At 34.3% G+C, this 27,651-nt stretch overlaps 2 protein-coding genes across 3 annotated transcripts in view; one reads left to right on the forward strand and one right to left on the reverse strand.

The window, feature by feature from the left end:
• Nucleotides 1-682: 682 nt before the first annotated feature.
• Nucleotides 683-10,809, reverse strand: LOC123688983 (ankyrin repeat domain-containing protein 1-like). Of its 2 annotated transcripts, none has more exons than XM_045627762.1 (2): nucleotides 9,531-9,819; nucleotides 683-1,405 (listed from the first exon to the last, which is right to left on the reverse strand). In XM_045627762.1, exons 1-2 carry the CDS (start codon nucleotides 9,588-9,590, stop codon nucleotides 782-784), a joined length of 684 nt encoding a protein of 227 aa, XP_045483718.1. In that variant the 5' UTR covers nucleotides 9,591-9,819; the 3' UTR covers nucleotides 683-781. The 2 variants fall into 2 exon arrangements, 1 of the variants encoding a protein (XP_045483718.1); XR_006750141.1 differs by lacking the exon at nucleotides 9,531-9,819 and adding an exon at nucleotides 10,534-10,809 and having other exon boundaries at nucleotides 1,319-1,405.
• A 3,762-nt stretch (nucleotides 10,810-14,571) lies between these two features.
• Nucleotides 14,572-27,651, forward strand: part of LOC123688984 (transmembrane and immunoglobulin domain-containing protein 1-like) — a 469,586-nt gene continuing 456,506 nt past the window's right edge. Inside the window, exon 1 of the mRNA XM_045627763.1 lies at nucleotides 14,572-14,851. The gene's annotated coding sequence lies outside the window, so the exon portion shown is untranslated. The remainder of the gene's footprint in view (nucleotides 14,852-27,651) is intronic.

Raw genomic sequence — 27,651 nt, forward strand, 5'->3', positions numbered from 1 at the left:
TGATACCTCATTTGAAAGGTATTTTTATACTGATTTCAGCACAGTAATTGTTTTTTCATTTTATGCATTAGTTCTCGAAATATTCTTAACTAAGTATTTGAAAATGAAGTGGTGTTTTCATGGCACTTGTAGTGTTTTGTGAAAAATCGACATTTTGAGCTTCAAAACAACCATGACTGTGGCTTCCTTCCTAACTAACTAACGCATGAATATTTCGAGAACTAATGCATAAAATGAAAAAACAATTACTGTGCTGAAATCAGTATAAAAATACCTTTAAATTGAGGTATCACTCACCCCATCTTCCCTATTCAAAAATTGGGGGTGGGGGTTGTAGCAGCAAGGGTTGAAGCGCTATGCGTCCGTAACCTACATCTTAAGTTGTTCCCCTCGAAACAGAAATCGACCTGTCCGAGCATCTCTATCGAAAAACTTTATTTCGTCTGTAATCTCGTCTGTTTCGTTTTCAAATGGCCACCCTGTATATGATTCGTTATGATTTCTGACCTGCTGTCTTAGTTATAGAATTTTTAAGATTTATTTTGAACAAGGAATTAAGGTTTCGGAATGAATTATACTATGGTCAAAAAAAAATTTATTTTAACAATTTCAAATTACTACAGAGATACACTGTACAACATATTTTCAATAAATTAATTATCAAATTAATACATAAATGGATAAATTATATAATAATTGTATTTGCTTATATAAAACAATAAATAAATGTATAAATGTGAGATTGAGATGCGTCTGAAGATAAGAATACCAATTATCAGTCTTACAAGTGAGAAGGAAATAACAATGCTTCAACAACTGAATCATTTTTAATATGAGTAGCAACTTCCAGTGGTGTTTTTCCTTCTGAATTTTTAATATTTATATCAGCACCACTATTAATTAAAATCTTGATCAACTTCTTCATTTCATCACCAACGAAATCGTCGTTAATTGCTAATGAATGAAGGCATGTGTTCCCCAAACGGTCAGTTGTCTTCGGGTCGCTGCCCATTTCGAGTAGTTTGACAACCACTTCTCTTTGTGGCTGCCACTTGATGGAGTACTGCAAGGCTGTATCCTTAGTCTTGTTCTTGAGGGTCATATCAGGATTGAATTGCTGTATTTCTTCTAGACCCTTCAGTGGCTGCTTCGTATCCAGTAACATATGAATTGGAGCACGTCCAAAACTACCTTTGGCGTTGATGTCTCCTCCATAGTCGACTAGATGTCTTAAAAGGTGGAAATTTTCAGCCTGTATTGCAAGATGGATGCTTGTGTTCTTTTTATAATTTTTTTCGTTTGGGTCGTAGCCTTTTTCTAACAAGGCAATCACTTTATTTTCATCTCCTCTTAAAACTGCCTCTTGCAGAGGATTATTCTCCACTATATCGAAATCGAAAATCACCTAGAATAAAAAGAAAATATTTTAGAGTGATAAAAAACATTTCAAAAATATAAAAACTTTGTTATCCCACTTCTTACTTTTGGAAATAATATTTCATTCATGAGTAATTAAATGAGTAAGAAGTACTGACGATGGATAAACATACAAGTATTAACCTTTCAGAAATCATAATTGCTAGATGTTTCAAATAGGAATATTTTTCAATCTATTTAAATATTACTTGCCAAACTGACATCTGATTCAACTATGCTCAGTTTTGTTTCGAAAATAAAAAAAATTACCAATACTCAATTGCGTTAGGCAGTAACTACACTAAATAAGTCGACAATTAAAAGAAAAAAAACATGTTCAACATTGAAGTAACCTTGAAATTCATTGATGGACATGTATACTTCGATAAATATTCATTGACTTACAGTTTGCTCCATTTCCACTGAATATTATTTCAATCTCAGAATGACTACCTACTTCTTGTATGTCTTGTTCTGGCGAAACACTGTTAAGAACTGAGGAAGAACCCTTAATTTTCGTGTTTATATTGTTTGGACGAAAGCGATAAGAAATTGTTGAGTCAATTTGCCGAAAGCAATTAGCAGCAATTATAGATCACTTAAAAGCTCGTAGGGGGTAATATTATTAGAAAATTTTATTTATTTTAAAGTACAAGTACTTAGTATATAAGTAAGTAAATCAAGCGTAAAAGGTTATTGATTATCTTTGAATCTAATCATTCATGACTTTCGATTTTGGGTCTATTGTCTCAGTTTTTTCAGAATACCACGAAAATATGTAAAAAGGTACAGCAACCGAAATAACGAATGTATTTTATTTTATTCGATTTTCCAATACTTTTCAGGCCTGATAATTATATTTGAAGGATAGATGAAAACAAATACCTACATCTGACAGGCGTATCGCAGCGAATTCCGGTAATCTGATGTTTCAATCCATTTTATCAATGATCCTGAAAACAATAACCTTTATGGCTGGAGCATGAAAGGACCTCAAAAACGATTCATCTCAACTTCCCGTACCTCACATTTTTCAAATTAGTTATTGTAACTCACCCTCGAAGGAGGTTGTAGCTAGGGATCACATTTTCATGTTGAAAAATGTATTTATCAATTCGAATACGACTCAATAAACTACAGTAGCGACATGCGTGGTCTTGTTTTTGATTGGCTTCCGGTTTCTGAACCTGAATCTAGCGTCCTTTTGTTCACATTCTGGGTTTACCTGATTTTTGTAATTCATTCAAATTGTAAAGCCCATTTTATTCAGTCTATGTAGTAGTTTTCAGTTGAATCAATTTGTTCTATATACATATAATAAAAAACTGTCAGGCCCAATAATTTTAATTCTGTCATTTCAGTTCACTCAATTGTATTTTGAAGTTCTATGGTTAAGCCATATGGTTCACCATTTTTTTGGCTCGATTTGAAAGAATTGTCGGCACTGTGTTTTATTAAGTCACTGTAGATGTAGATATCTCGGGACTATGTATAGGTAAATAGGTGCAGTAACCGAAATAATGAATATATTTTGTTTTTTCCGACTCTTCCAATCCTTATTAAGCCGGATAATATATTTGAAGGATGAATGAAAACAATTACATTTTGTCTGAAGTATCTTTCAGGCAGCTGTTAATAATGTTGCAATATCGCAAAACATGATCAATTTCTAATAATAATGAAATAAAAATGAGCTTAAATTTCTACAATTTTTTGTTTCGCGAGTGTGTTGTTTTAAAAGATATTTTATAAGAATTTAAATAATACATTTTCACTTTTCCTGATGTATACCTATTAACATATTCAAAAACTTTTGGAAGATATTTGAGAGGTAAATAAGATATTTAGGGAGTACTAAAAGTGAAAAAATGCTTCTAAAATTTTCAGACATTACTCAAAAGAAAAAACGATAATCAGTACATGTATGATTATCCCTGATTCTCAATCCTAAGAATATATATGACATGCCAAACTGACATCTGATTCAACTGCTCAGTTTTCTTTCGTTTTTTTTATAAAAAAAAATTACCAATACACAATTGCGTTAGGCACTAATTATTATGAAACATTAATAACAATAAATAAGTCGTAAATTTAAAGAAAAAACATGTTCAACATTGAAGTAACCTTGAAATTCATTGATGGACATGTATACTTAGATAAATTTTCATTTACTTACAGTTTTCTCCATTTCACTGAATATTATTTCAAGCTTTATGAATCTTTATATCAGAATGACCACTTCCACTATGTCTTGTTCTGGCGAAACACTGTTAAGAACTGAGGAAGAACCCTTAATTGTCGTATTCATATTGTTCGGACGAAAGAGATAAGAAATTGATGAGTCAATTTGCCGAGAGCAATTATGGATCACTTAAAAGCTCGTAGGGGGGGGGGATATTATTAGTAAATTTTGAAAATAGTAATTTACGTAACAAGTCCGGAAAATAGGGTTTTTTTGGACGAATAGACAAAATTCCAGGACGAGCGTAAGCGAGTCCTGGAAGTCTGTGAGTCCAAAAAAACCATTTTCGGGCGTGTTGCGTACAATATTTTTTCGGCAACCATGTAAAATAACACTATCGCTGCTGCTTTCCATATTTTATTGCGATTACGATCAAAAAACATGCAAATTTTTGACAACTAATTTCATATGAACTGTCAGCCGTGATCTCGGTTGCTATGGATTCTATGATTCTTTTCCGGCCTAGTCCGGGAAGTACGTACTTTCCGGACTAGGCCGGGAAATGCTACTTTCTCAAAGAAAAAGCGTTCGGAAAGTGAGCACTTCCCGGACGGTTGCCGAAAAAAGTATTTTACAGTACTAGTAAGTAGTAGATAAGTAAGTAAGAGGATATTGATTATCTTAGAATCTCTCCATTCATGACTTTCGATTTTGGGTTTATTGTCTTAGTTTTTTCAGAATATCGCGAAAAATTTGCATTTCTTCATTAATGGTTTCTTCAGAATGTATTTCTTTATTAATGGTGAATTCTTCAAATATAAATGACCATGATATCTGTATATTCGAGGTGAGGTGTGACAACATTGTTGCGATCATTCAAGAAATGTAAAATGTAAAAAATCATAACAAAATTTAGCTACAATACATTCTAAATGTTATAAAAAACTAAGTAAATTATTCAATTGTTTTTTCACATAACGAAAAATAACACGTTTTGCAACTTTATCACAACTTCCTGTACTTCACATCTATCAAAATAGTTATTGTAACTTTAACTCGAAGGAGGTTTTAGGTAGGGATCACTTTTTATGTGAAGAAATGTCAGTTTTCAATTCGAATATGATGTAGATATTCCGGGATTATGTATAAGTAGATAGGTACAGTACCCGAAATAATAAATAGATTTATTTTATTCGACTTTTCCAATACTTTTCAGGCCTGATAATTATATTTGAAGGATGGATGGAAACAATTGCATCTGACAGGCGTATTACAACGAATTCCGGTATTCTGATGTTTCAATTCTTTTTTTTAATAAACCTGAAAACATTTACTTTTTTGGCTGGAGAATGAAGAGACCTTAATAACGATTTATCTCAACTTCCTGTACTTCACATTTATCAAATTAATTATTGTAACTGTTGCTCGAAGGAAATTGTAGCTAGGGATCACATTTTAATGTTAAGAAATGTATTTTTCAATTCCAATACGATGTAGATATCTCGAGACTATGTATATGTGAAAAGGTACAGTAACTGAATCCTTTTCAGGCCTGATTACTATATTTGAAGGATGGATGAAAACAACTACATCTGACAGGAGTATTGCAGAAAATTTCAGTTATCTAATGTTTCAATTTTTTTTTCAGTAAACCTGAAAACAATAACCTTTATGGCTGGAGAATGAAGGGACCTCAAAAACGATTCATCTCAACTTCCGGTACCTTCAATTTAGTTATTGTAACTGTCCCTCGAAGGAGGTTGTAGCTAGGGGTCACATTTTCATTTTGAAAAATGTATATTTCAATTCGAATACGATGTAGATACAGTGACATGATAAACCACAGTGGCGACACGCGTGGTCTACTTTTTGATTGGCTGTCGGTCTCTGAGCCGAATATTGCGCCTTTTTGTTTACATTCGGGGTTTCCTTATTTTTGGGATTCATTCAAAATGTAAGGCTCATTTTATTAAGTCTATGTAGTATTCATCAGTTGAATGAATTTGTTCTATTTATCATCGAATACTGTCAGGCCCAATAATTTTGATTTTGACAGAGTGTCAGTTCAGTTCACTTAACTGTATTCTCAAGTTCTATGGTTAAGCCATATGGTTCACCGTTTTTTAGCTCAATTTGAACGAAATGTCGCCTCTGTGTTTTATTACTTCACTTCAATGTAAATGTGGATATCTCGTGATTATGTATAGGTAAATAAGTGCAGTAACCGAAATAATGAATATATTTTATTTTATTCGACTTTTTCAATATTTATCAAACCGGATAATATAATAAATACATAAAAATTGTATAAACTCTGAAAAATATGATATAATATAATTTAACATTCTGCCTAAGTTACAATCATAAAGAATTTAAAAAACATAAAAAGTAAATGAGAAATTTGAGCAGTAATTAAAGAACTTAAATGAATTCTTCTGCAAATTTCTGATATAAGGTACTCCTGATATTTCGTGTTATACTGAAACCAATAAGAAGAATATTACACTTGATTTAATTGTCTAATATGTAGTTACTTGTACTTTAAAATATAATTTCTAGAATATTCTAGTAGATTTTCCCAATACGAGCTTTTAAATGACCTTTGATTGCTGCTAATTACTTTTGGCAAATTGACTGCATTCAATATAATTGAAATTATAATATATCTCAAACGTTCCTTTGATTTACCGTCCTTTTCTACCACATAAGGGAATTCAAAATACGTTTTGACGTCTTCATTGTTTATTTCAGAAAAACCGTTTTTTCAGCCTTTGACAAAACTTTTTGTATAATATTTTCATGAGGAAATAAATGTGAAACGTAAAAAAATGTTGTTCGGAAAGTTATATCATGCATATATTCATTATTCAATAATTATCCATTCCGGAAGAATTAATAATAAAGGACTTTCCTCAATGACCAACTGTTTAAAATGAATAATAGTGAAAACCTCATATAAATCGATGGTCTCTAGCGTAAAATAAAGCGTACTTACTAATTTTCAAACTGATCGCTGAAACAACATAGATCCCTCTTAAACATTAATTCAAAACAGTATAGGTGAACAGAATTTTTCAGCATGTACGCAGAGGGCATAAATGTATGAGGTGCGTAAACTACTTAGGAATGGTCTTGCGCGCATCCGTTTCCTAATAGATTAGTGCACTTGATTGCACTTCCCCTATAAGAAACGGGAAAATGCTGAAAGCTTCGCTTTTACAGTAGATACACAATGTTTTATTTCTAATTATGAGGAACCTGTGCGATGGGACACAGTAACAAAGCCTACAGGAAGCATAACCGGTTTTCCTAACTCTATGCTTCACAGAGGCTCACAGAGTACTAGAAGAGTTAGGATAGCAAAAAGACTGAATATTCCCGATGATACGTCGGGAATTGGGCAACCAAATAGCCCGGAAAACAACTCGAAACAGTCGCCGTAAATCAAGCAACAATACGAAAACATTTTTTTTGAATCCATCAGGCCGCAGACCCAATCTCCTGTGACAAAACACAATAACGCCAAGCAGAAAAATAAAACGTTCGACTCCCGAAAAATAACTGGGCTGTGATGGTGCGATTGGAACGATTTCCACAGAAACAAATGCGCTGTAATAAATCAAGTCGCCTTTTCGAGAAATAAATAGAAACATTCTCCCCATTAGGGGGATGCTCAAATCTAGGTTCCGGTATAAAACGGTAAATTCTGTTGTTTATTAAAGGCGAAGGCGCTTGCAGACAAAACGTCCCGTATTTTTTTTTATCTTTCCGCAAATTGGATATTGGATGGGTTATGGATTTCGGAGGCAGACATTGTTTCTAAACACGTGACGCATACAAACGTAGATACCCCTCTAAATTGCGATCCGCGAATGTTTTCAGGTTGGAGGTATACAGGGTGGACAAGATTCGATGGTTGAACGAGAGAAGTTTGAAATATAGAGTAATGTGTTACGTGACCGTTCAAGAGAAAAGTGGCTTCATCAGAAAAAAAGTACATTGCCTAAGAAATTTGCATTTCTGTTGTTCATATTCATCAAAGTCTCGCAGAATGCTATCCTCCTGTCAAAGTGGTCTTCCGTCAGCTCTTGCACCAGATGTATAGGGTGTTTTTTTTCGAGGTATATAACTTTAAGTTGGCATTACTGTTCAAGATGGCGACCGATTTGACAGCTGTTAAGTGATTTATTCTCAGTTTGGTATGGCAATTCATCATGTAAGACTCACGCCTGAACAACGCTTGCAAATAGTAAAATTTTATTTCGAAAATAATGGTTCTGTGCGGACTTCGTCCATTTTATTTTGTTTAGCGATGAAGCGCACTTTTGGTTGAATGGCTACGTCAACAAACAAAACTGCCGCATTTGGAGTGAAGCTAATCCTCAAGTGTATGTCGAAACACCGTTACATCCAGAAAAACTGACTGTTTGGTGCGCTTTATGGGCTGGTGGAATCATTGATCCGTACTTATTCAAAAACGATGATGGCCAGAACGTTACAGTCAATGGTGATCGGTATAGAGCCATGATTACTGACTTTTTCATTCCTGAATTGAACAACCATGATGTCCAGGAGCTGTGGTTCCAACAAGACGGCGCAACATGTCACACAGCTCGTGCCACAATCGATTTATTGAAAGACACGTTTGGTGACCGCCTTATTCCACGTTTTGGACCTGTGAATTGGCCTCCAAGATCTTGTGATTTAACACCGCTAGACTACTTACTGTGGGGCTATGTAAAGTCATTGGTCTATGCGGATAAGCCACAAACCCTTGACCATTTGGAAGACAACATTTGCCGTGTTATTGCCAATATACGGCCACAAATGTTGGAAAAAGTCATCGAAAATTGGACGTCCAGATTGGACTACATCCGAGCCAGCCGTGGCGGTCATATGCCAGAAATCATATTTGAAATGGAAAGCCACAAGTTCTTTAGCTCTAAAAAAACACCCTATAGTAATAATACTAATAGTGTCTTTATTTGGCAAAGATTATCTTGCGGATAATTCATGTCAATCGAATAATCCATCGTTGTTTTATTGCTATTTAAAGTTCTATAGCTCTAAAAAAAAACACCCTTCACCTTGTAAGGTTGCAGCTTCACTTTATGTAAAGTTGTGAGGACTGTGAAATGATGTGAATCATTATCCAGTGCGACATTTCTCGAACTAGCATGAGGATATTCTTCAAACGAAAGTATAACATTCACTTTCTTGTTCTCAGACATTGGCTTCCTACCAATTTTAGTACTCGTTTCTCCAAATTTCTTCTCAATATTTTACTAACAGTTGATTGAGAAATGAGTTGTTCTCGGTTTGGACACTTTGCGTTAAATAAATTGCGAACTTCTTTTTGGCTTCTCGTTTTACCCCATAGCCAATCATAATTGAAATTTAGATTCATTCTTGTTCTGTCAATCTAATTTTCAAATTGTTTGTTATTCGGACCGCTGCATGTTGCAAATAAAAATGAACAAAAAATTTGTGTTGATGTTGTGCAAGTGAACAATTTTTTATTTTATTGTCGTTGAAAATCCTGCGTTCAATTATTCATTTCAATTTCAATTATAATAATAAACGAAAGTATCTACTGCAATAAGAAACTATGAGACTACAACAAATGAACGTGTTTTTATTTACCCTGTATAAATAGATCTTACAATGATTTGTACCATTGAGTGGGTAATTGAAGGACCTTCAAATTGAGGTGTCACATGACATACTTTTCCATTTAAAAAAACAGCCGATGACGTCATCAAGACCATACCAATGACGTCATATTCCTCGGCATGAATGCGAATCAGAAATATAAATTGATATGTTTCAGCATTGACAGCATTCTTTACAAAATATATTTTTTTGCGAGCAAATTAATTTATTCCACACATTTGTACATGTGTATCTATACTTCTCGTTTTTTCCATACCTTTTCGTCTTTTGCTGATAAGCATATGCCAGCTATGAATTCCTCTCCAATGTTACTCATTTTGCTCAAAACTAAACTACTCGTAACGGATGCCCAAATATGACTGATTCAAATTTCTGTAGCTCGATGCTGGTAAGTGAACGCATCTGGGAAATAAATGCGATTCTTGCGCTTGCGCATCAGTAGGCGCTTACCTTAAGTGATAGTGATACTAATTCTTGTCGAGACTTGTCCAGAACGGTGATGTCATACGACAAAGCATCAAGGTAATTCATCAACGTGTACTAACGTCCGTTTTCGTTCGTTAAAAAAACTCAGTCAAAGGGTGTTGCACTGTGTTTTCTCATCCTTCGCTTCTAATAAATAAGCCTTCCACTGTACATTATTTTCCAGAATCAAAGTTGACCAAATTGCCCAAGATGGACGAATATGGAGAAATTCAAAAATTTTGAACTTGAAAGACTAAAAATTTTTTCATGCCGAAAGTAACCATAAAGTTCTTCTACCTGATGTAGACTAGAAAGCAATAATCTAGCATTGAATTTGAATTATTTACGAAAATCTCCTGTTTTTTTTTGTTTGGTTTGTGCACCGTGTATCCCAAAATAACACGTCTAGTCCGAACAATTCGGTTTTATTATTCCTGTAGTTTATGAATAATTCACCCAATTACGGAAAGATATCGCTTTGATACTTTTCTGGACAAAATTCAAAATCGTTACCAGATAGCGCTGATACCATTTGAAAATGCAATTCTTTTTATTAATTAAAATTCGAATAATAAATAAAATATGAAAAGTTATTCGAATAGATGAATGCGAATATCGAAACTTTTCTAATTTCGATATTTTTTGAAAAAAATTCCTTTTTTACCTTTGGGTGTTGGAATTTGTCGGAAAAGGAAAATTACCTAAAGATGACATCACTGAGTGTAGAATTAAGAATTATTATACTGATAACAACAAGTACCCATTTTCTTCTGAGAAATATATTAATTCATTACCTTTATTTAATTTTTGTTTATTCCTCATTCCTTCAGTTATCTATACATAGAATATTCCATTTTGTTATTATCACTACACTGTTACTACAAGTCTCCATCCACTTAACACTCGAACTTCAGACAGAAGAAACCGTACCGAAAGTTTAATTCTTGAAAATATAATTTCAAATCATAAATGAATTATATACTGAATTGAGTCTTCGATCAAACTAAACGAACAAGCAAATTCTTAACGGTTTTATCAAATTTCCTGTTGACTAAGGATTTTTCAACCAATGTCGATGATAACATCACAAAGTTCAGTTTGATAACCGTCAGTTCCTAGTTCATCATTAAATTTGTTGCGCATACATCTAAAAGGTATTTCAAAATTCAAATTTAATTCGAATTATTTTCAGGTTTATATAATACATATATGAGATCTTTTTGCACAAGCGATATCTAAAGTAGGCATGTGTGCTTGTATTTGACAACGTGAATGACATCTTTTTCGAGGAAGTCACTTATAAAATAAATTGAATATATTAATAAAATTAAAAAAAAATTATAAATAAAAAAACGCTCGCTCTCCCAATAATTTACTATAAATAGAAACCTTTCCCATGACGTTCAGGCATTTTGAAATGGCCACTCCCAATGATCCATCCAATTTTTTTTGCGTTTGATACAAGTCTTGATCAAGTGATGCCTCCAATTCTGCATCTTCAAAAACCTTCTCTCTTCCACCGCCATGCTGATCTTCGACGTCAAAATCACCGTTCTTGAAGCCTGGAAACCACTCTCGGCACGTTCTTCCACTAAAAGCGACCTCACCATAGGTATTTGAGAGCATTCGATGAGCCTCAGACGAAGATTTCTCCATATTTAAGCAGAAAATTAAAACTTCTAGCGAATGACGAGAATTTGACTCGTAAGCTGGCATGTTTCATCGAGAATAACTTTATAATGCAGACACAAATCGAATAATATTTCGATGGCGTTATGTTAACAAATATCCTAAGCTTGTATGACATTTACGATCTATTTATTTCGGCTACCACTTACCGCTCTAGCCATCTATTGCAAAACGGCGTAAGCAATGCTGTACACCTAATATAATTTTTTTCATAAATCACTCGTTGTGTAGCACAGTGATTTATAATGATTTGAAATACTAATAATTATCACAAAAAATGTTATACCTACTTAATAGTTGATACAACTCGCTCGGTACACAATTTCGAAGTTTTAAAAGTTTAGTATTTAAAAAAAATCCAAATACTTCAAAATTCACTGCGTAATGCAGCGAATTTGCGTCGAATTGTCGTGAATAAATCTCTGAAACGGTTGCAACTTAAATAAGCCGCCGAATTCTCACCTTCTGAGAACATCTTCAGGCGAAGTTGAAATCGTATTTTGTAAGAATTATTACCCCTATTAGAGAATGGCGTTATTTTCGGAATAAGAATTCCTAGTATCATGTTCAATCTCATTTTTCGAATCGAGAAAAAGAGAATTGTTCCCGGAACAATGTGGGATAACCATCATCGGCGTGGGAAGTTTCTCTGCTTGGCAAGTTTGGATGTAGCTTCTCGGAAAAGGAATTTTTTCGGTTCTTCAAGTGGGTGTTCGTTAAAAGTTTTAATCCTAACTAAGCTTTGGTAGAGCAACGTTGGTCCGTCAATTCATAACAACACGTCGCGCATCGGGGTACAGATGGCACCACCAGTGCTATATCGTTTTGAATTTTCATTCAAATCAAGCGTGTCAAAAGTGACAAATCTTGTACTGGCACAAAACATCACAGTGGGCGGCTGCAGAATGAAAGAGACACACACATACAAACAAATTGGACATGGAATACAATTTGAAAAGAACAATAAAACCCACGAGATACATCGTGGAATAAGTTTGGGCTGCTTTTGGCAAATAACTGTGATTTACCCATAGACTAAGTGTCACCGTTGTATCCATTGGGGCCGCAATAAAAGAAGATTTTGGAATGCCTATGTGGAAAGAATGGATGAAATAGTAATTTACGTAACAAGTCCGGAAAATAGGGTTTTTTTGGACGAATAGACAAAATTCCAGGACGAGCGTAAGCGAGTCCTGGAAGTCTGTGAGTCCAAAAAAACCATTTTCGGGCGTGTTGCGTACAATATTTTTTCGGCAATCATGTAAAATAACACTATCGCTGCTGCTTTCCATATTTTATTGCGATTGTGATAAAAAACATGCTAATTTCATATGAACTGTCAGCCGTTATCTCGGTTGCTATGGATTCTATTATTCTTTTCCGGCCTAGTCCGGGAAGTAAGTACTTTCCGGACTAGGCCGGAAAATGCTACTTTCCCAAAGAAAAAGCGTCCGGGAAGTGAGCACTTCCCGGACGGTTGCCGAAAAAAAGAATTGCCAGAATAGTAAGGCATGGAAATCCAGAAACACGTTGACCGCTGGGAAGACCGCCTAAACGGTGGAAGGACTCGTGGACGTCAATCTCCCAAGAAGCATAAATAATTGGGAAATACAAGCCACCGGCTTAAAATATGTGGAAGAAGAAGAAGACTAAGTGTAGCAACAATGTCAGCTACCAGGAGTATCATATGGAGTAGAAACTCTGACACTAACAAAAAAGTCAGCAAAAAAACTAAGACTTGCCCAGAGAGCTATGGAGAAAGCCATGCTTGGAATCACCAGAAGAGATAGAATACCTACTTAAAAAGCCATCAGAGTGAAAACCAAAGTTAAATACATAATTGAAACCATGACTAAAATGGAGCGGAGATGGGCAGGTCATATAGCTAAAGGACAAGCGTAGCATAGGAAGACCATCGACACGCTGGACCAATGATTTGAAGAGAATTGGAAGAAGCTGGAGGATGCGTACGTCCAGAAGTGAACAATAGTAGCTACATGATGACCAAGCGTGTCAAAATTCGGAACATTGAATTGAGAATCGAGATATGGAAGGTCAAGGTGACGCAACATTTATTGTTGTTTGAAAAATTGACGACTCATGTTTCGTCTATTGATTGATCCTTGTCAATAAACTATGCTCAAATTGTAGGTATTGCGCTTCCGGCTACTTGACCATCTATAGCTTATTCACCTTTCAGACCTGTACTGAAGAGCACCACAAGCTTCGCCGAGCTCCTTCAGACCTGTACTCAAGCAGAATTTCCAACATCGGCAAAAAATCTTAAATCAAGTATTGGGATTTCTCTTCCAGTATTCCTCGGGAATTTTGCAAAGTTCTGATGATATGATCAGCTTGAAACTGAACATGTGTCTTGTAATTGAGTATTTCATCAACAAATCCACTCCGACGGTTCTACGATCCCGAAATTATTGGGTAAGTATTTTTTCCATATTGTCCTGGAATTTTTTTATGGTTGATACTTTTTCACCCCTTGAACAACCACTGGATGAACAATATGTTCCGCTCTAATAACCACAGCACCACAAACTTAGCCGATCTCCTGCAGACCTGTACTCAAGCAGAAATACCAACATCGGCAAAAAACATTTAATCGAGTATTGGGATTTCTCTTCCAGTATTCCTTGTGGATTTTGTGAGGTTCTGATGATATGATCAGCTTGAAACTAAACATGTGGCTTGTAATCGAATATTTCATCAACAATTCAACTCCGACGGTTCTACAGTCCCGAAAATATTGGGTAAGTATTTTTTCGATATTGTCCTGGAATTTTTCTATAGTTGATACTTTTTCACCCCTTGAACAACCAGCGGATGAACAATATTTTCCGCTACAATAACCAGAGCACCACAAACTTCGCCGAGCTCCTTCAGACCTGTACTGAAGCAGAATTACCAACATAGGCAAAAAACCGTACCTTTAATAAGGATGAACTTTTCCTAAAACTTTCCTCCAGAACATGAAGGGATGACTGAGATACTTGCATCCGATATTACATCTTCATTGAATAATTTTGCTGGTTATCGTTGTCCTCCCGCTGCCGTCTTGCGCAAGATAAAGTCCCGGTGGTGGGGGCTAAACCCGGGCGCAGTACCCCTCCCCAGTCTGTATCGCGCCTCCGCTTCACGCTGACAGGATTGCCTAACCTCACTTCCGACCTCCGATCTGGTCCTTCGCTCCGGAGTCGTCGTTTGACGTTTAAAAAATACACGGTCGAGGATAGCCGCGGTTTGCGCGCTTCGACGTGCGGTTTTTTTACCTGTTACGTTTATTGACAGATGTGGGGTTTATGCGGCGTTGAATTTTAAGTTATGTGCACGGGTTTTGTTCAAGTGAACACTCTGGAATTTGGGAAAGTTGTTTTTGGATGTTCTTCTGGATAATTTCCGCGTGAGCAGCCTGTAAGTCTATCTGAGACTCGGGATGTTTTTGGTGTTAATATTTGGGATCGATCTGATGATATGTTTCATTTGAATTTTATCACCGGTTTTTTGATAAACGAATTATTATAATTGAAAAGATTTATGAGTTTTGATCGAGGCAATTCTTGGTTCTTTGAGTTCGCAGTTTTGAGAGCGATGCTTTAGCAATAATATGGACGGAAAAGAGACCGTGTATTATAATTTCGAAAGATTCAAACATTTATTTAGACAAAGTCGACAAAGTAAATTGTTTTTCATCTTATGTTCGTATATCGCTTTTTTCTTTTTTGACGCCTAAACCCTACACATTTTCGAAATGGATCCACTAGTCATGTAGTTCTTTTACATAAACTGAGTTTAAAATCAAGAATCATGGATATCTGGATCGATGAGTGGTCTAATCGATATGTGCTCTTCGACCATAAGATCGCTTTTCTTGAGAAGCGGGATCTCTCTTACTGTTGAGGAGGAATATTTTGCCATCAAATCAATCCCGAGAACAATATTTCAAATAAAAAATAACAAGGGCGGACTGAAAAATTCCAATTTCGACACTTTGAAGGTTTGTGATCTTTATGAAGAATCTGTATACTATTCATACGAAAGCCAAGTACATCAAATGAAATGAAGGAAGGACAGACCACTTTAAAATACAATGGATCAAAAAGCATCTGAATATAAAGCATATGCCCATTTTGTCAGTTAAACTTGGAGTAAAGACTCCTTTTTCCATTGCAGGTTTATAATCAACTAGAAAAAGTGGAATATGCAAAAGTTTCCGAAGTAATTTTAATAATTGAATCCAATTTCTATAATTTCTAAAGGAATCCATAGGGAAGTAAATGATAGTATGGATGACCACTCTCAATTTAAGTGGATGGCAATCTTTATAGCATTAATTGCACAAACTGTTTGGATGAAGTTGATGGTTGTGGTTTTTTAGCTCAAATAAGATTTGAAATGGACTCCAGTTAAGGCTCAGACAGAGATAATATATGGGAGTATCCTCCCATTAATCAACTAAAAACGAGATCATTACATGATCATTTCATCAATTGACTGCTGAATTATCCTCATGATAGGACATCTTAATAAATTTGGTCTTTGACATAAAAACCTAATGATCTTTTTAGGACATCTAATTAAATTTGGTCTTTGACATAAAAACCTTATGAGGTTTTTATGTCCAAGATCAAATTTTATCAGATGTCCTATTATGGTGATAATTTAACAGTCAATTTATGAATGACAAATTCTCAATTCTTGTAATGATCTTGATTTTAACCGGCGTGAACTTGGCAGCCACTTTTCAGCAGCCGAATTCATTCCAGCAGCCAAACGACCAGTGGCGTCGGTAGAATTTAAAACTAACGAATCGATCTGTTTTTGGGGTGCAACGCAAGAATTTGCTTTTTGAGTTTACTTGAACGACTTCAGTCAAGTTTTTATGACATTTCAATGCACGAAATAATATTATAGATGAACTTGAATTATGCTGATCAATGAAACGACGGGGTATATACAAGTATTTTCACGAATGAAATCTTGAAAAACGTTTAGCCAAGTTGATATTTGGATTACTTACTCTTCAATAGGAACAGAATAACATATCCGAAGCACATTGATTTGCAGGCCGTCTAAGGGGTAGTTTACACTTGTGAATTTTTCGAAATTTTCGAAATTGATCATGTTAAAAATGTTTAGCCAAATTCATATTTGGTATTATTACTCCTAAATAGCTAAAGAATAACATATCCGAAGGATTTTGATTTGCAGGCCGTCTAAGGGGTAGTTTAAACTTGTGAATTTTTCGAAATTTTCAAAAATGACCCTCTCAAAAATGTTTAGCCAAGTTCATATTTGGTATGATTACTCCTGAATAGCTAGAGAATAACATATCCGAGGGATTTTGATTTGCAGGCCGTCTAAGGGGTAGTTTACACTTGAGAATTTTTCGAAATTTTCAAAATTGATCATGTTAAAAATGTTTAGCCAAATTCATATTTGGTATTCCTACTCTTGAATAGCTAAAGAATAACATATCCGAAGGATTTTGATTTGCAGGCCGTCTAAGGGGTAGTTTACAATTGTGAATTTTTCGAAATTTTCAAAAATGACCCTGTTAAAAATGTTTAGCCAAGTTCATATTTGGTATTATTACTCCTAAATAGCTAGAGAATAACATATCCGAAGGATTTTGATTTGCAGGCCGTCTAAGGGGTAGTTGTACACTTGTGAATTTTTCGAAATTTTCAAAATTGATCATGTTAAAAATGTTTAGCCAAATTCATATTTGGTATTCCTACTCTTGAATAGCTAAAGAATAACATATCCGAAGGATTTTGATTTGCAGGCCGTCTAAGGGGTAGTTTACATTTGTGAATTTTTCGAAATTTTCAAAAATGACCCTGTTAAAAATGTTTAGCCAAGTTCATATTTGGTATTATTACTCCTACATAGCTAAGGAAAAACATATCCGAAGGATTTTGATTTGCAGGCCGTCTAAGGGGTAGTTTACATTTGTGAATTTTTCGAAATTTTCAAAAATGACCCTGTTAAAAATGTTTAGCCAAGTTCATATTTGGTATTATTACTCCTACATAGCTAAGGAAAAACATATCCGAAGGATTTTGATTTGCAGGCCGTCTAAGGGGTAGTTTACACTTGTGAATTTTTCGAAATTTTCAAAAATGACCCTGTTAAAAATGTTTAGCCAAATTCATATTTGGTATTCCTTCTCTTGAATAGCTAAAGAATAACATATCCGAAGGATTTTGATTTGCAGGCCGTCTAAGGGGTAGTTTACATTTGTGAATTTTTCGAAATTTTCAAAAATGACCCTGTTAAAAATGTTTAGCCAAGTTCATATTTGGTATTATTACTCCTACATAGCTAAGGAAAAACATATCCGAAGGATTTTGATTTGCAGGCCGTCTAAGGGGTAGTTTACACTTGTGAATTTTTCGAAATTTTCAAAAATGACCCTGTTAAAAATGTTTAGCCAAATTCATATTTGGTATTCCTACTCTTGAATAGCTAAAGAATAACATATCCTAAGGATTTTGATTTGCAGGCCGTCTAAGGGGTAGTTTACACTTGTGAATTTTTCGAAATTTTCAAAAATGACCCTGTTAAAAATGTTTAGCCAAATTCATATTTGGTATTCCTACTCTTGAATAGCTAAAGAATAACATATCCGAAGCACATTGATTTGCAGGCCGTCTAAGGGGTAGTTTACACCTGTGAATTTTTCGAAATTTTCAAAAATGACCCTCTTAAAAATGTTTAGCCAAGTTCATATTTGGTATTATTACTCCTAAATAGCTAAGGAATAACCTATCCGAAGCACATCGATTTGCAGGCCGTCTAAGGGGTAGTTTACACCTGTGAATTTTTCGAAATTTTCAAAAATGACCCTGTCAAAAATGTTTAGCCAAGTTCATATTTGGTATTATTACTCCTAAATAGCTAAAGAATAACATATCCGAAGCACATCGATTTGCAGGCCGTCTAAGAGGTAGTTTGCACTTGTGGATTGTGGACAGTCTTCCCACCGCATAATTGCGGGCTATTGTGGCTCATTGTTGTGCAACTTGTAACGTCTTATTTGGGTTTATTCAACTTGAATCTATATTCCATAGGAGATTAACATAAAGGTAACACAACCAAATATTATCACGGTTAAAAATTTCAGACAGGGTCATTCTCAAAAATTTCGAAGAATTCACAAGTGTAAACTACCCCTTAGACGGCCTGCAAATCAAAATCCTTCGGATATGTTATTCTTTAGCTATTTAGGAGTAATAATACCAAATATGAGTTTGGCTAAACATTTTTAACATGATCAATTTCGAAAATTTCGAAAAATTCACAAGTGTAAACTACCCCTTAGACGGCCTGCAAATCAAAATCCTTCGGATATGTTATTCTTTAGCTATTCAAGAGTAGGAATACCAAATATGAATTTGGCTAAACATTTTTAACATGATCAATTTTGAAAATTTCGAAAAATTCACAAGTGTAAACTACCCCTTAGACGGCCTGCAAATCAAAATCCTTCGGATATGTTATTCTTTAGCTATTCAAGAGTAGGAATACCAAATATGAATTTGGCTAAACGTTTTTAACATGATCAATTTTGAAAATTTCGAAAAATTCACAAGTGTAAACTACCCCTTAGACGGCCTGCAAATCAAAATCCTTCGGATATGTTATTCTTTAGCTATTCAAGAGTAGGAATACCAAATATGAATTTGGCTAAACATTTTTAACATGATCAATTTTGAAAATTTCGAAAAATTCACAAGTGTACAACTACCCCTTAGACGGCCTGCAAATCAAAATCCTTCGGATATGTTATTCTCTAGCTATTTAGGAGTAATAATACCAAATATGAACTTGGCTAAACATTTTTAACAGGGTCATTTTTGAAAATTTCGAAAAATTCACAATTGTAAACTACCCCTTAGACGGCCTGCAAATCAAAATCCTTCGGATATGTTATTCTTTAGCTATTCAAGAGTAGGAATACCAAATATGAATTTGGCTAAACATTTTTAACATGATCAATTTTGAAAATTTCGAAAAATTCACAAGTGTAAACTACCCCTTAGACGGCCTGCAAATCAAAATCCTTCGGATATGTTATTCTCTAGCTATTCAGGAGTAATCATACCAAATATGAACTTGGCTAAACATTTTTGAGAGGGTCATTTTTGAAAATTTCGAAAAATTCACAAGTGTAAACTACCCCTTAGACAGCCTGCAAATCAAAATCCTTCGGATATGTTATTCTTTAGCTATTTAGGAGTAATAATACCAAATATGAATTTGGCTAAACATTTTTAACATGATCAATTTCGAAAATTTTGAAAAATTCACAAGTGTAAACTACCCCTTAGACGGCCTGCAAATCAAAATCCTTCGGATATGTTATTCTTCAGCTATTTAGGAGTAATAATACCAAATATGAACTTGGCTAAACATTTTTGAGAGGGTCATTTTTGAAAATTTCGAAAAATTCACAAGTGTAAACTACCCCTTAGACGGCCTGCAAATCAAAATCCTTCGGATATGTTATTCTTTAGCTATTTAGGAGTAATAATACCAAATATGAACTTGGCTAAACATTTTTGAGAGGGTCATTTTTGAAAATTTCGAAAAATTCACAAGTGTAAACTACCCCTTAGACGGCCTGCAAATCAAAATCCTTCGGATATGTTATTCTTTAGCTATTTAGGAGTAATAATACCAAATATGAATTTGGCTAAACATTTTTAATATGATCAATTTCGAAAATTTCGAAAAATTCACAAGTGTAAACTACCCCTTAGACGGCCTGCAAATCAATGTGCTTCGGATATGTTATTCTGTTCCTATTGAAGAGTAAGTATTCCAAATATCAACTTGGCTAAACGTTTTTCAAGATTTCATTCGTGAAAATACTTGTATATACCCCGTCGTTTCATTGATCAGCATAATTCAAGTTCATCTATAATATTATTTCGTGCATTGAAATGTCATAAAAACTTGACTGAAGTCTTTCAAGTAAACTCAAAAAGCAAATTCTTGCGTTGCACCCCAAAAACAGATCGATTCGTTAGTTTTAAATTCTACCGACGCCACTGGTCGTTTGGCTGCTGGAATGAATTCGGCTGCTGAAAAGTGGCTGCCAAGTTCACGCCGGTTTGATTTTAGTTGATTAATAGTAGGATACTCCCATATATTATCTCTGTCCAAGCACTAACTGAAGTCCATTTCAAATCTTATGTATTCCTTTTGAACTAAAAAACCACAACCATCAGATCATCAAAAGAATTTGTGCAGTTGAACCTATAAAAATTGCCATCCACTTGAATTGAAAGTGGACATCCACCCTATTATCAACTTCAACTTGGGAGTCCACCAGGCCGAACGGACATGAGTTATCGAATTTGAGCAAGGTTCGTCGTTTCTGAGTCAAAGCTTTTCATTTGAGGACATTTCCGGATAAAAATTTGAAAATTACAGATAATGTGGCAAAATAATGAAGCGATCTGTCCTGGAGAATGAACGCTCGAAAAGTTAACACATAAACTTATAAGTGACATTTGTTCTGACAAGATAAATCAACTACTTAAGTCAAAAATTTTTGTCAACAAATGCCATTTGCGACCTTGCTGAAGCAACTAACTTCTACAACATTTGAAAATTATATGTGAAAAATTTTATTTTTATGATAAAATAATTTATGTATCTACGACTGTATCCTTTCAGTGTTTCATAATGACGAAAAACCATAGCAATGACTCATTCTCGAGTAAGTCTTGTAGAAACCGGAGCAGAACTGATATGATGGTTTTTCGAAAGCAAAATTTTGACAAATAGCAAAATATCCAATTCACCTATAATAAAGATATTTTCTTATTGTTTAATGAGAAATTTGTTCTAATTTGATTTTTTGAAATGATTATTTTTAAAATTTCATTCGAAATGAAAGTTTTCTATAAAATTTTTTCAGATTTGTCGCTTCTTCGAAATTTTGCGAAATTCCATCATTTTCGAATTTGTGACCGATATCTGCAGCTATTGGTTGAAAGAAGATATAGATATACATAAATGAAAAAAATAGACATCCATATTTATTCATAGCGAATTGTAAACACGCTTCAACACTCAATAAGGGAAGGAAGACGGGAACATAATTTTCTCTAATTCTGTGGTTATTCCGTTCATTCTTCCACATCTTGTAGAACAAAATCGTGCGAGAATATATCAGAAACGCACAGTTTTCATGGTTGTATTTTATTATTCTATGTTGGTACTCCGAACTTTCCGCCACGGCTTTATCTGTCAATTCATCAATTTGCCTTAAAGAAATCAGTTCTGCCAACCAACATTCTTCAATGCAAAAATCACTAAATTATATTTATGGAAATATTTCATTAATTTCAATGAAAATGCAATGAATTAGAGAAAATAATGTATAATACTCGTACAGAAGGCTCATTCTACAACTCGTTCATTCAAAAACTCGCCACTTCGTGGCTCGTTTTTGAATTTTGAACTCGTGGAAGAATATCAATGCCTTCTGCACTTGTATTATAAATAACTATTCTGAGCTCTATTCAAGATTGCAGACTTCCCAAAGCAATAACAAGCCTGTTCCAAATTTATTTCCCAGCATTACAGCATTGAAAAACTCTGAAGGATCAACATTTTCTGTGATGGAAACTTGCAGTAAAATCATGTTTTTTTTTTAAGTTTTATAGAGAAATCTTTGCCAAAACTTTAAGATATACGTTAATATTTAATTCATTTTGCTCACGTATCTCAAAAACAGTGGAGTTCACATTAGTGAAGTATGACTGACTATTTGCGTCTATGGTATAATCATAGGCTTATCTATCAGGTCGCTCGAAGTTCTCCGTTCAATTCGTAGCTTTTCCGAGTAGAATACTTTCGATACATTTCTGAAACAGCTCAAAACGTTCGAAGAAGTTACGGTTGAAATTCTATTCTTTCCTATCAAAAAGTTGACGCTCTTACCCCTGTTCCACCCTAACACGCACGTCTCACGGTGATACAAGGTAAATGTGTGGAAAATTCGATTTACCTCATAATGTAATACTCCTTCTTTTCGCATTGTTCGGAAAAAGTGGGGTGTTCCATATTGTCTCCAATTTCGGTAAGTGACCCTTGAAAGGGGAATCTTTTCGAAAGACTGCTACTTTTTTTGTCTACACCCCGACAATTTACGTCGATTATCGAAAAGTAGTTGGGAACAGATAGGTCGTTTCTTTTATGGGTTGGTAGAACGATATTTAGCTCTTCATTCCTAACTAAGAAGTCTTGGGTTCAAATCTCTGGTTGTGAGAACAAAATTCTCATAGTATAGTACTATGGTGGATGATTGCTCTAAATCTGGCATTAACGAGCTCATAAACTTTAATATTCTAGATTGGAATACATAGGAAGTGTGTAGCGCGACTCTCCATCTATCGAGCGAGCCGTAAAACTAGAATGAATAAGTACATGTTTATTTCAATGAAAATGATGATCACAAATAAAGCAAATAATGAATTTTCAATCGATAGATACTTAGAGGGTTTGCTATTCCATTTTTCGGAAGCTGATTTCATCTTAATATCTTCGATAGGATATATCATTCGAAATATGTATACTTATCTTGAAAAATGTTCAATAAATGATACGGAACACTTTTCAGAAATATATTAAGACATATTGAGTACCATTAGTTCATATTGATCTAGGATAGTATTTCTATTTTTGACAAGGAAACAAATAAAAATATTCACCAATAACACAAAATGGCGAAGGCGACGGTTCTAATCATCCCAATAGGCGTTATATCCCAAACAATCACATTATTGTGGAAGTTCATTGCATGATTGACAAGATTCAAAATAGTGGAAGAAAATATGATCAATTCAATGATTTATAATCAGTTATTAGCGAACGAGATTCTTGTCTGTATGAACATCCTGTAATCTGTAGCATACAATAGCGAAAAGAGGTTACTTATGTTATTTTTATTTGTGAGAAATCTTATAAATAAAAATCAATTGAGAAGAGTCGAATAATTGATTTATTCGGTCTTTACATGATCTGAATGTTTTAATGCTCCACCAGGAGTTCAGAAGTTCATTTGTAATTAGTAACTCATAAAATTATTACACAGGGTGAGTTTTTGACATATATTTCAATCGAAGGTTCCTGACGTCAAAGGAACCACTTTTTTCCTTAATATTTTTTTTCCGATTCGGTCCGATTGAAAAGATGCAGGATGTTGAAAATCTATAAAAAAGGTTATTTTCAATTACGCAAGTGGAATGGAGTCGAATAACGATTTTTGGAAAAGGTAGGTCTAGGTATAGTTTTTTATAGACGTGATGAATCTTTTTTAAATATAAAATTTCATCAAAGTCCGGTCAACTCCAGAATGCCCACTATACTAAGTGAGAAAAAATAATAGAATCGGAAAAAGAGTAGAGGAAAAAAGTGTTTCTTATGACCTCAGGATTCTACGGTTGAAACATATGTGCAAGTCAAAGAATCACCCTCTATAAGAATATCTCAAGAATTTTCTCAACATAAACAATAATTCACTACTAATAATTCACTACTGTCAGCCATCATGCCGGAATTCTGCACATTCGAAAACAATGATAATTTATAATACAAGTGCAGAAAGCATTGATATTCTTCTACTAGTTGAAAATTCAATTCAAGTTGAAAATGAACGAGTGTTCGAATGACTATGAGAATGATACATTATTTTCTCTAATTCACTGGATTTTAATTGAAATTCATGAATTCACTGGAGTTTAATTGAAATTCATGGAATATTTCATTGAATTTTGTTTGATGTTTTTGGCACTGAATATTGATGTTGGTTGGCAGAATAGTTTTCTGTTTTTCTGTATCACAAATTTGACAGATAATAGATAAATCCGTGGCAGAAGAGTTACGAGTACTAATTTATGAAAATGAAATATAACCTGAAATCTGTGTGAATCTGAAATATTCTCGCATGATTATGTTCTACAAGGTATGGCAGAATGACCTGATTTTCCACAGAATTAGAGAAAAGTTATTTTCCTACAACTGCTATGAAAAGTAGCGTATTCTTCATAGCTTACGCAATTTCAAAACTATGTATTGCTCATACTGTGGGAAATATTATTTCTCACGGCACTTTGCCCACACCTCGCTTGGTAGACAAATGAAATTGGGCTTTTGAGTCGTTTCTATGGAAACGCAATAAATTAGTACATACGGTCAACGAAGGCCATTTTGATTTGAATAAAGTCCATTACTTGAATTATTGAAAATTGTGCAGTTGTAGGAAAAGTATAGTGTCCAACATGTGGAGAAAGTCCTTTTCTCGCTCGTGTGTTTGCGAAAAAAGTTGGACTTTCCCCACTAGTTGCACAATTTACTATTCTTTGCATTCCTATCATTGAAAAGATCAGAAATATTATGCTTGACGACCAAGTAGAAGATGACAACCCATATTCAAATCAAATTTATTCGTAATTGCTTAATCGATTTTATATCTTGTGAACCCAAATTCCCTGAAATTCATTTATTGCTGGAATATCCTAGGTCCCTTATTTTAATGAGATATTGATAATTGTGTAAGGAGTTACATTGCAACGCGACGTTAAGGTTTATTGTCCAGTCCGTCAGAGCTGTTATAACCAATGAACCGACCTATAGCTACCTGCAGCTTCAATATATATCTGTATTTGAATCAATATCTCACTCCTACATGTTTCTTGTCCAAATAATTGTTTGCGTAGGCTTGCAATGGTGAAGTGTACTGTGATCAGGAGCTTCTACCTCCTCCCAACAGTTTCTGCACTCGTAAGTTTCTGATAAACTATTCTCATTAAGTGCTTTCCGAGACGGCAATCCCTGTGAGGATGACGTGCACTATGTTCTTGCTTTTTGGATCTTGCTGTATTGAAATTCCGAAGCTCCTTCTCTGGAGGGATCCATATCTGGGATATAACGTCAAGGTGTTTACTCTTCAGTTTTCCCTTCTATAGAATCTACTTCTTATAGGTGAATTATTATAAGCGATAAAAAAAATTCCGTTATTCAACATGTAAAAATTTGAAGAAGTTAGTGTGAAGTGAAACAATTGTTATATATCTAATAAATGGTGGAATACAAAAACACACATTCAATAAAATGAATTAAATACATATAAATGCAAAACATGTCTTTTCTGGAAGAAAAATTAAAATTTTGGAAATCACCCGGCTCGTCAATTTTTTTTCAAATAAGAACCACCATCATGCCATTTCATTCCTCTTTCTTCAACCCCATCCAATCAAATTTGGAAAATACAAAGGATGAAAGGAATTTTTGAACAACATATCACACCACCATCTTCCCTATTCGAATTCAAGGGTTTGGGGTTGCAGCGAAGAGGAATGAAATAATATGATGATGGTTTTCATGGGGAAAAATATCAATCAAAAACAAAATATACTGGTATAACACCATGAATAAAGAATTATTTTATGTATCACTAAATTCGAATATTCAAATCTATGGTAATTGTGAAATTTTATTAATTGAAAAATAATGAAAATTTCATTGTCGGTTGAATATGAACTGCATAATAAATTCGGATATATTATATTTTAACAGAATCTCCATAAATGATTGTAACATTGCAGTTGACTGGTGTATGAATGTGAATCATTCATAAACATAATAAAAGATGTCACAAAAAAAGTTTATATTTGTTAGCTCATTGCACGATGGATATGTCAATCTGTAGCCTGGCGCATGATAATTTAGATGCTATGTAAAGTTTCCGCAGAGAAGATCGGACGTTGTGCGTAAGCGAATTTTTCAAGAATAGTAATTGGACAACAATAGCAAGCATTAGAAACCTTTTCATTCGTCAGAGGTGAGCGTATGACCTGTAATTCCATTGTGACTTATTATTTTTTGAAGATGAAAGCATGCGTGCGCTTACAGTGAATTCGAAGAGTTATGTGAGGATGCTAGATGAGTTTTTGTTGCCTGAATTCCAAAATTTTCCTGTCTAGAACCAAAGCACATAGTTTGAGTAGGATGGAACTCTTTACGCATGTCCCATGTGTCTCTGCCACGAATCCTGATTCGACGCCTATTGACTTTTTCCTGTAAGGTTTTCTTGAATCTGAAGTTTACGTTAGTAAACCATCTTTCCCGACTGAATTCGAACAAAACATTCGCTATGAAATGGGAGCCATCATGAAGCATACTTGCCAGTGTCTTGAACCTGAAGGTAAACATTTGTACCATAGTATTTTCAAGAAAAAATTATTTTTTTTTAACCAGACAAATAAAATTTTTGTACCTTGTACTGAACAAAATGACAGGTATTTCCTTATTAGCTTTTATTTTTCAAATGATGTGTTTTCATGAATTCTCTTTCAAATTTCTCTCGTTCAGCTTGGGATGAGCCACGCATGTATTCTCAAATTGTCTCTTTCAATGTCACCCTCACATTTCGCTTCTTATCGAGATCGTAACGACTTCATAATAATCCCCCTTGTTTCAAATACTCCCCATTTATTATCTCATAATACTCCCTGAGAACATTCAATTTTCCCCTGTACAATGTTTCAGATGTCTTCAGTTCATTCGAAAGATGTTCGGATACGGTCCCTTCTTCAACTTCCATTGTAACATGAACTGTATGTCTGCACGTTAGAGTTACATGTTTCGGCTTTCGCATTTGCTTTGAATAGGTAAATGAATCTGATTCGCTTGATTCTCTTCCAGTTCAGGGGAAAAAAGTTAATAGCAAATTACGAAATTTCCTTCCCATAACTCTGGAAATAAAAGATTAGAGTTGCATTGTAGACTTATAGAAATATTATTCCTAAAAGTTAATTGGTAATTCAATATAAATATAGAAAAATTTACAACAGTGTGTCCTTTTCCTTCACGATAATATATCGTTATGATATATTTGGTTTATATTTGTCGTGGAATACAATTCCGATTTTAAAAATGACAAAATGAATAAAAAACCAAAAGATAATTCAAAACAACTGAAACTTGAGTTAACAGTAAACAAATTGAATAACTAAATATAATGAAGGCAGACAAACGTTTCGGAATGTTTGTATTTATAACTACAATTATTCCTCATCAGTGCCTTATAGTTCAAAAAAATTAGTGAATTTACAAACACACCACTTTTAAATCTACTTCACAAAAATTGAAATTGTGGAGCTTCAAACTAACTGAACGTTACTGTTCCTATG

Source organism: Harmonia axyridis, chromosome 1, assembly GCF_914767665.1.
Source record: "Harmonia axyridis chromosome 1, icHarAxyr1.1, whole genome shotgun sequence".
NCBI classification, from domain to species: Eukaryota; Metazoa; Arthropoda; class Insecta; order Coleoptera; family Coccinellidae; genus Harmonia; species Harmonia axyridis.

Excerpts from the sequence above, each read along its gene's own strand:
- LOC123688983 (XM_045627762.1), bottom strand. The coding sequence starts at position 9,590 with ATGAGTAACATTGGAGAGGAATTCATAGCTGGCATATGCTTATCAGCA. Across the intron at positions 1,406-9,530 it reads TATCAGCAAAAGACGAAAAG|GTGATTTTCGATTTCGATAT; the intron begins GTATGGAAAAAA and ends TTTTTATTCTAG.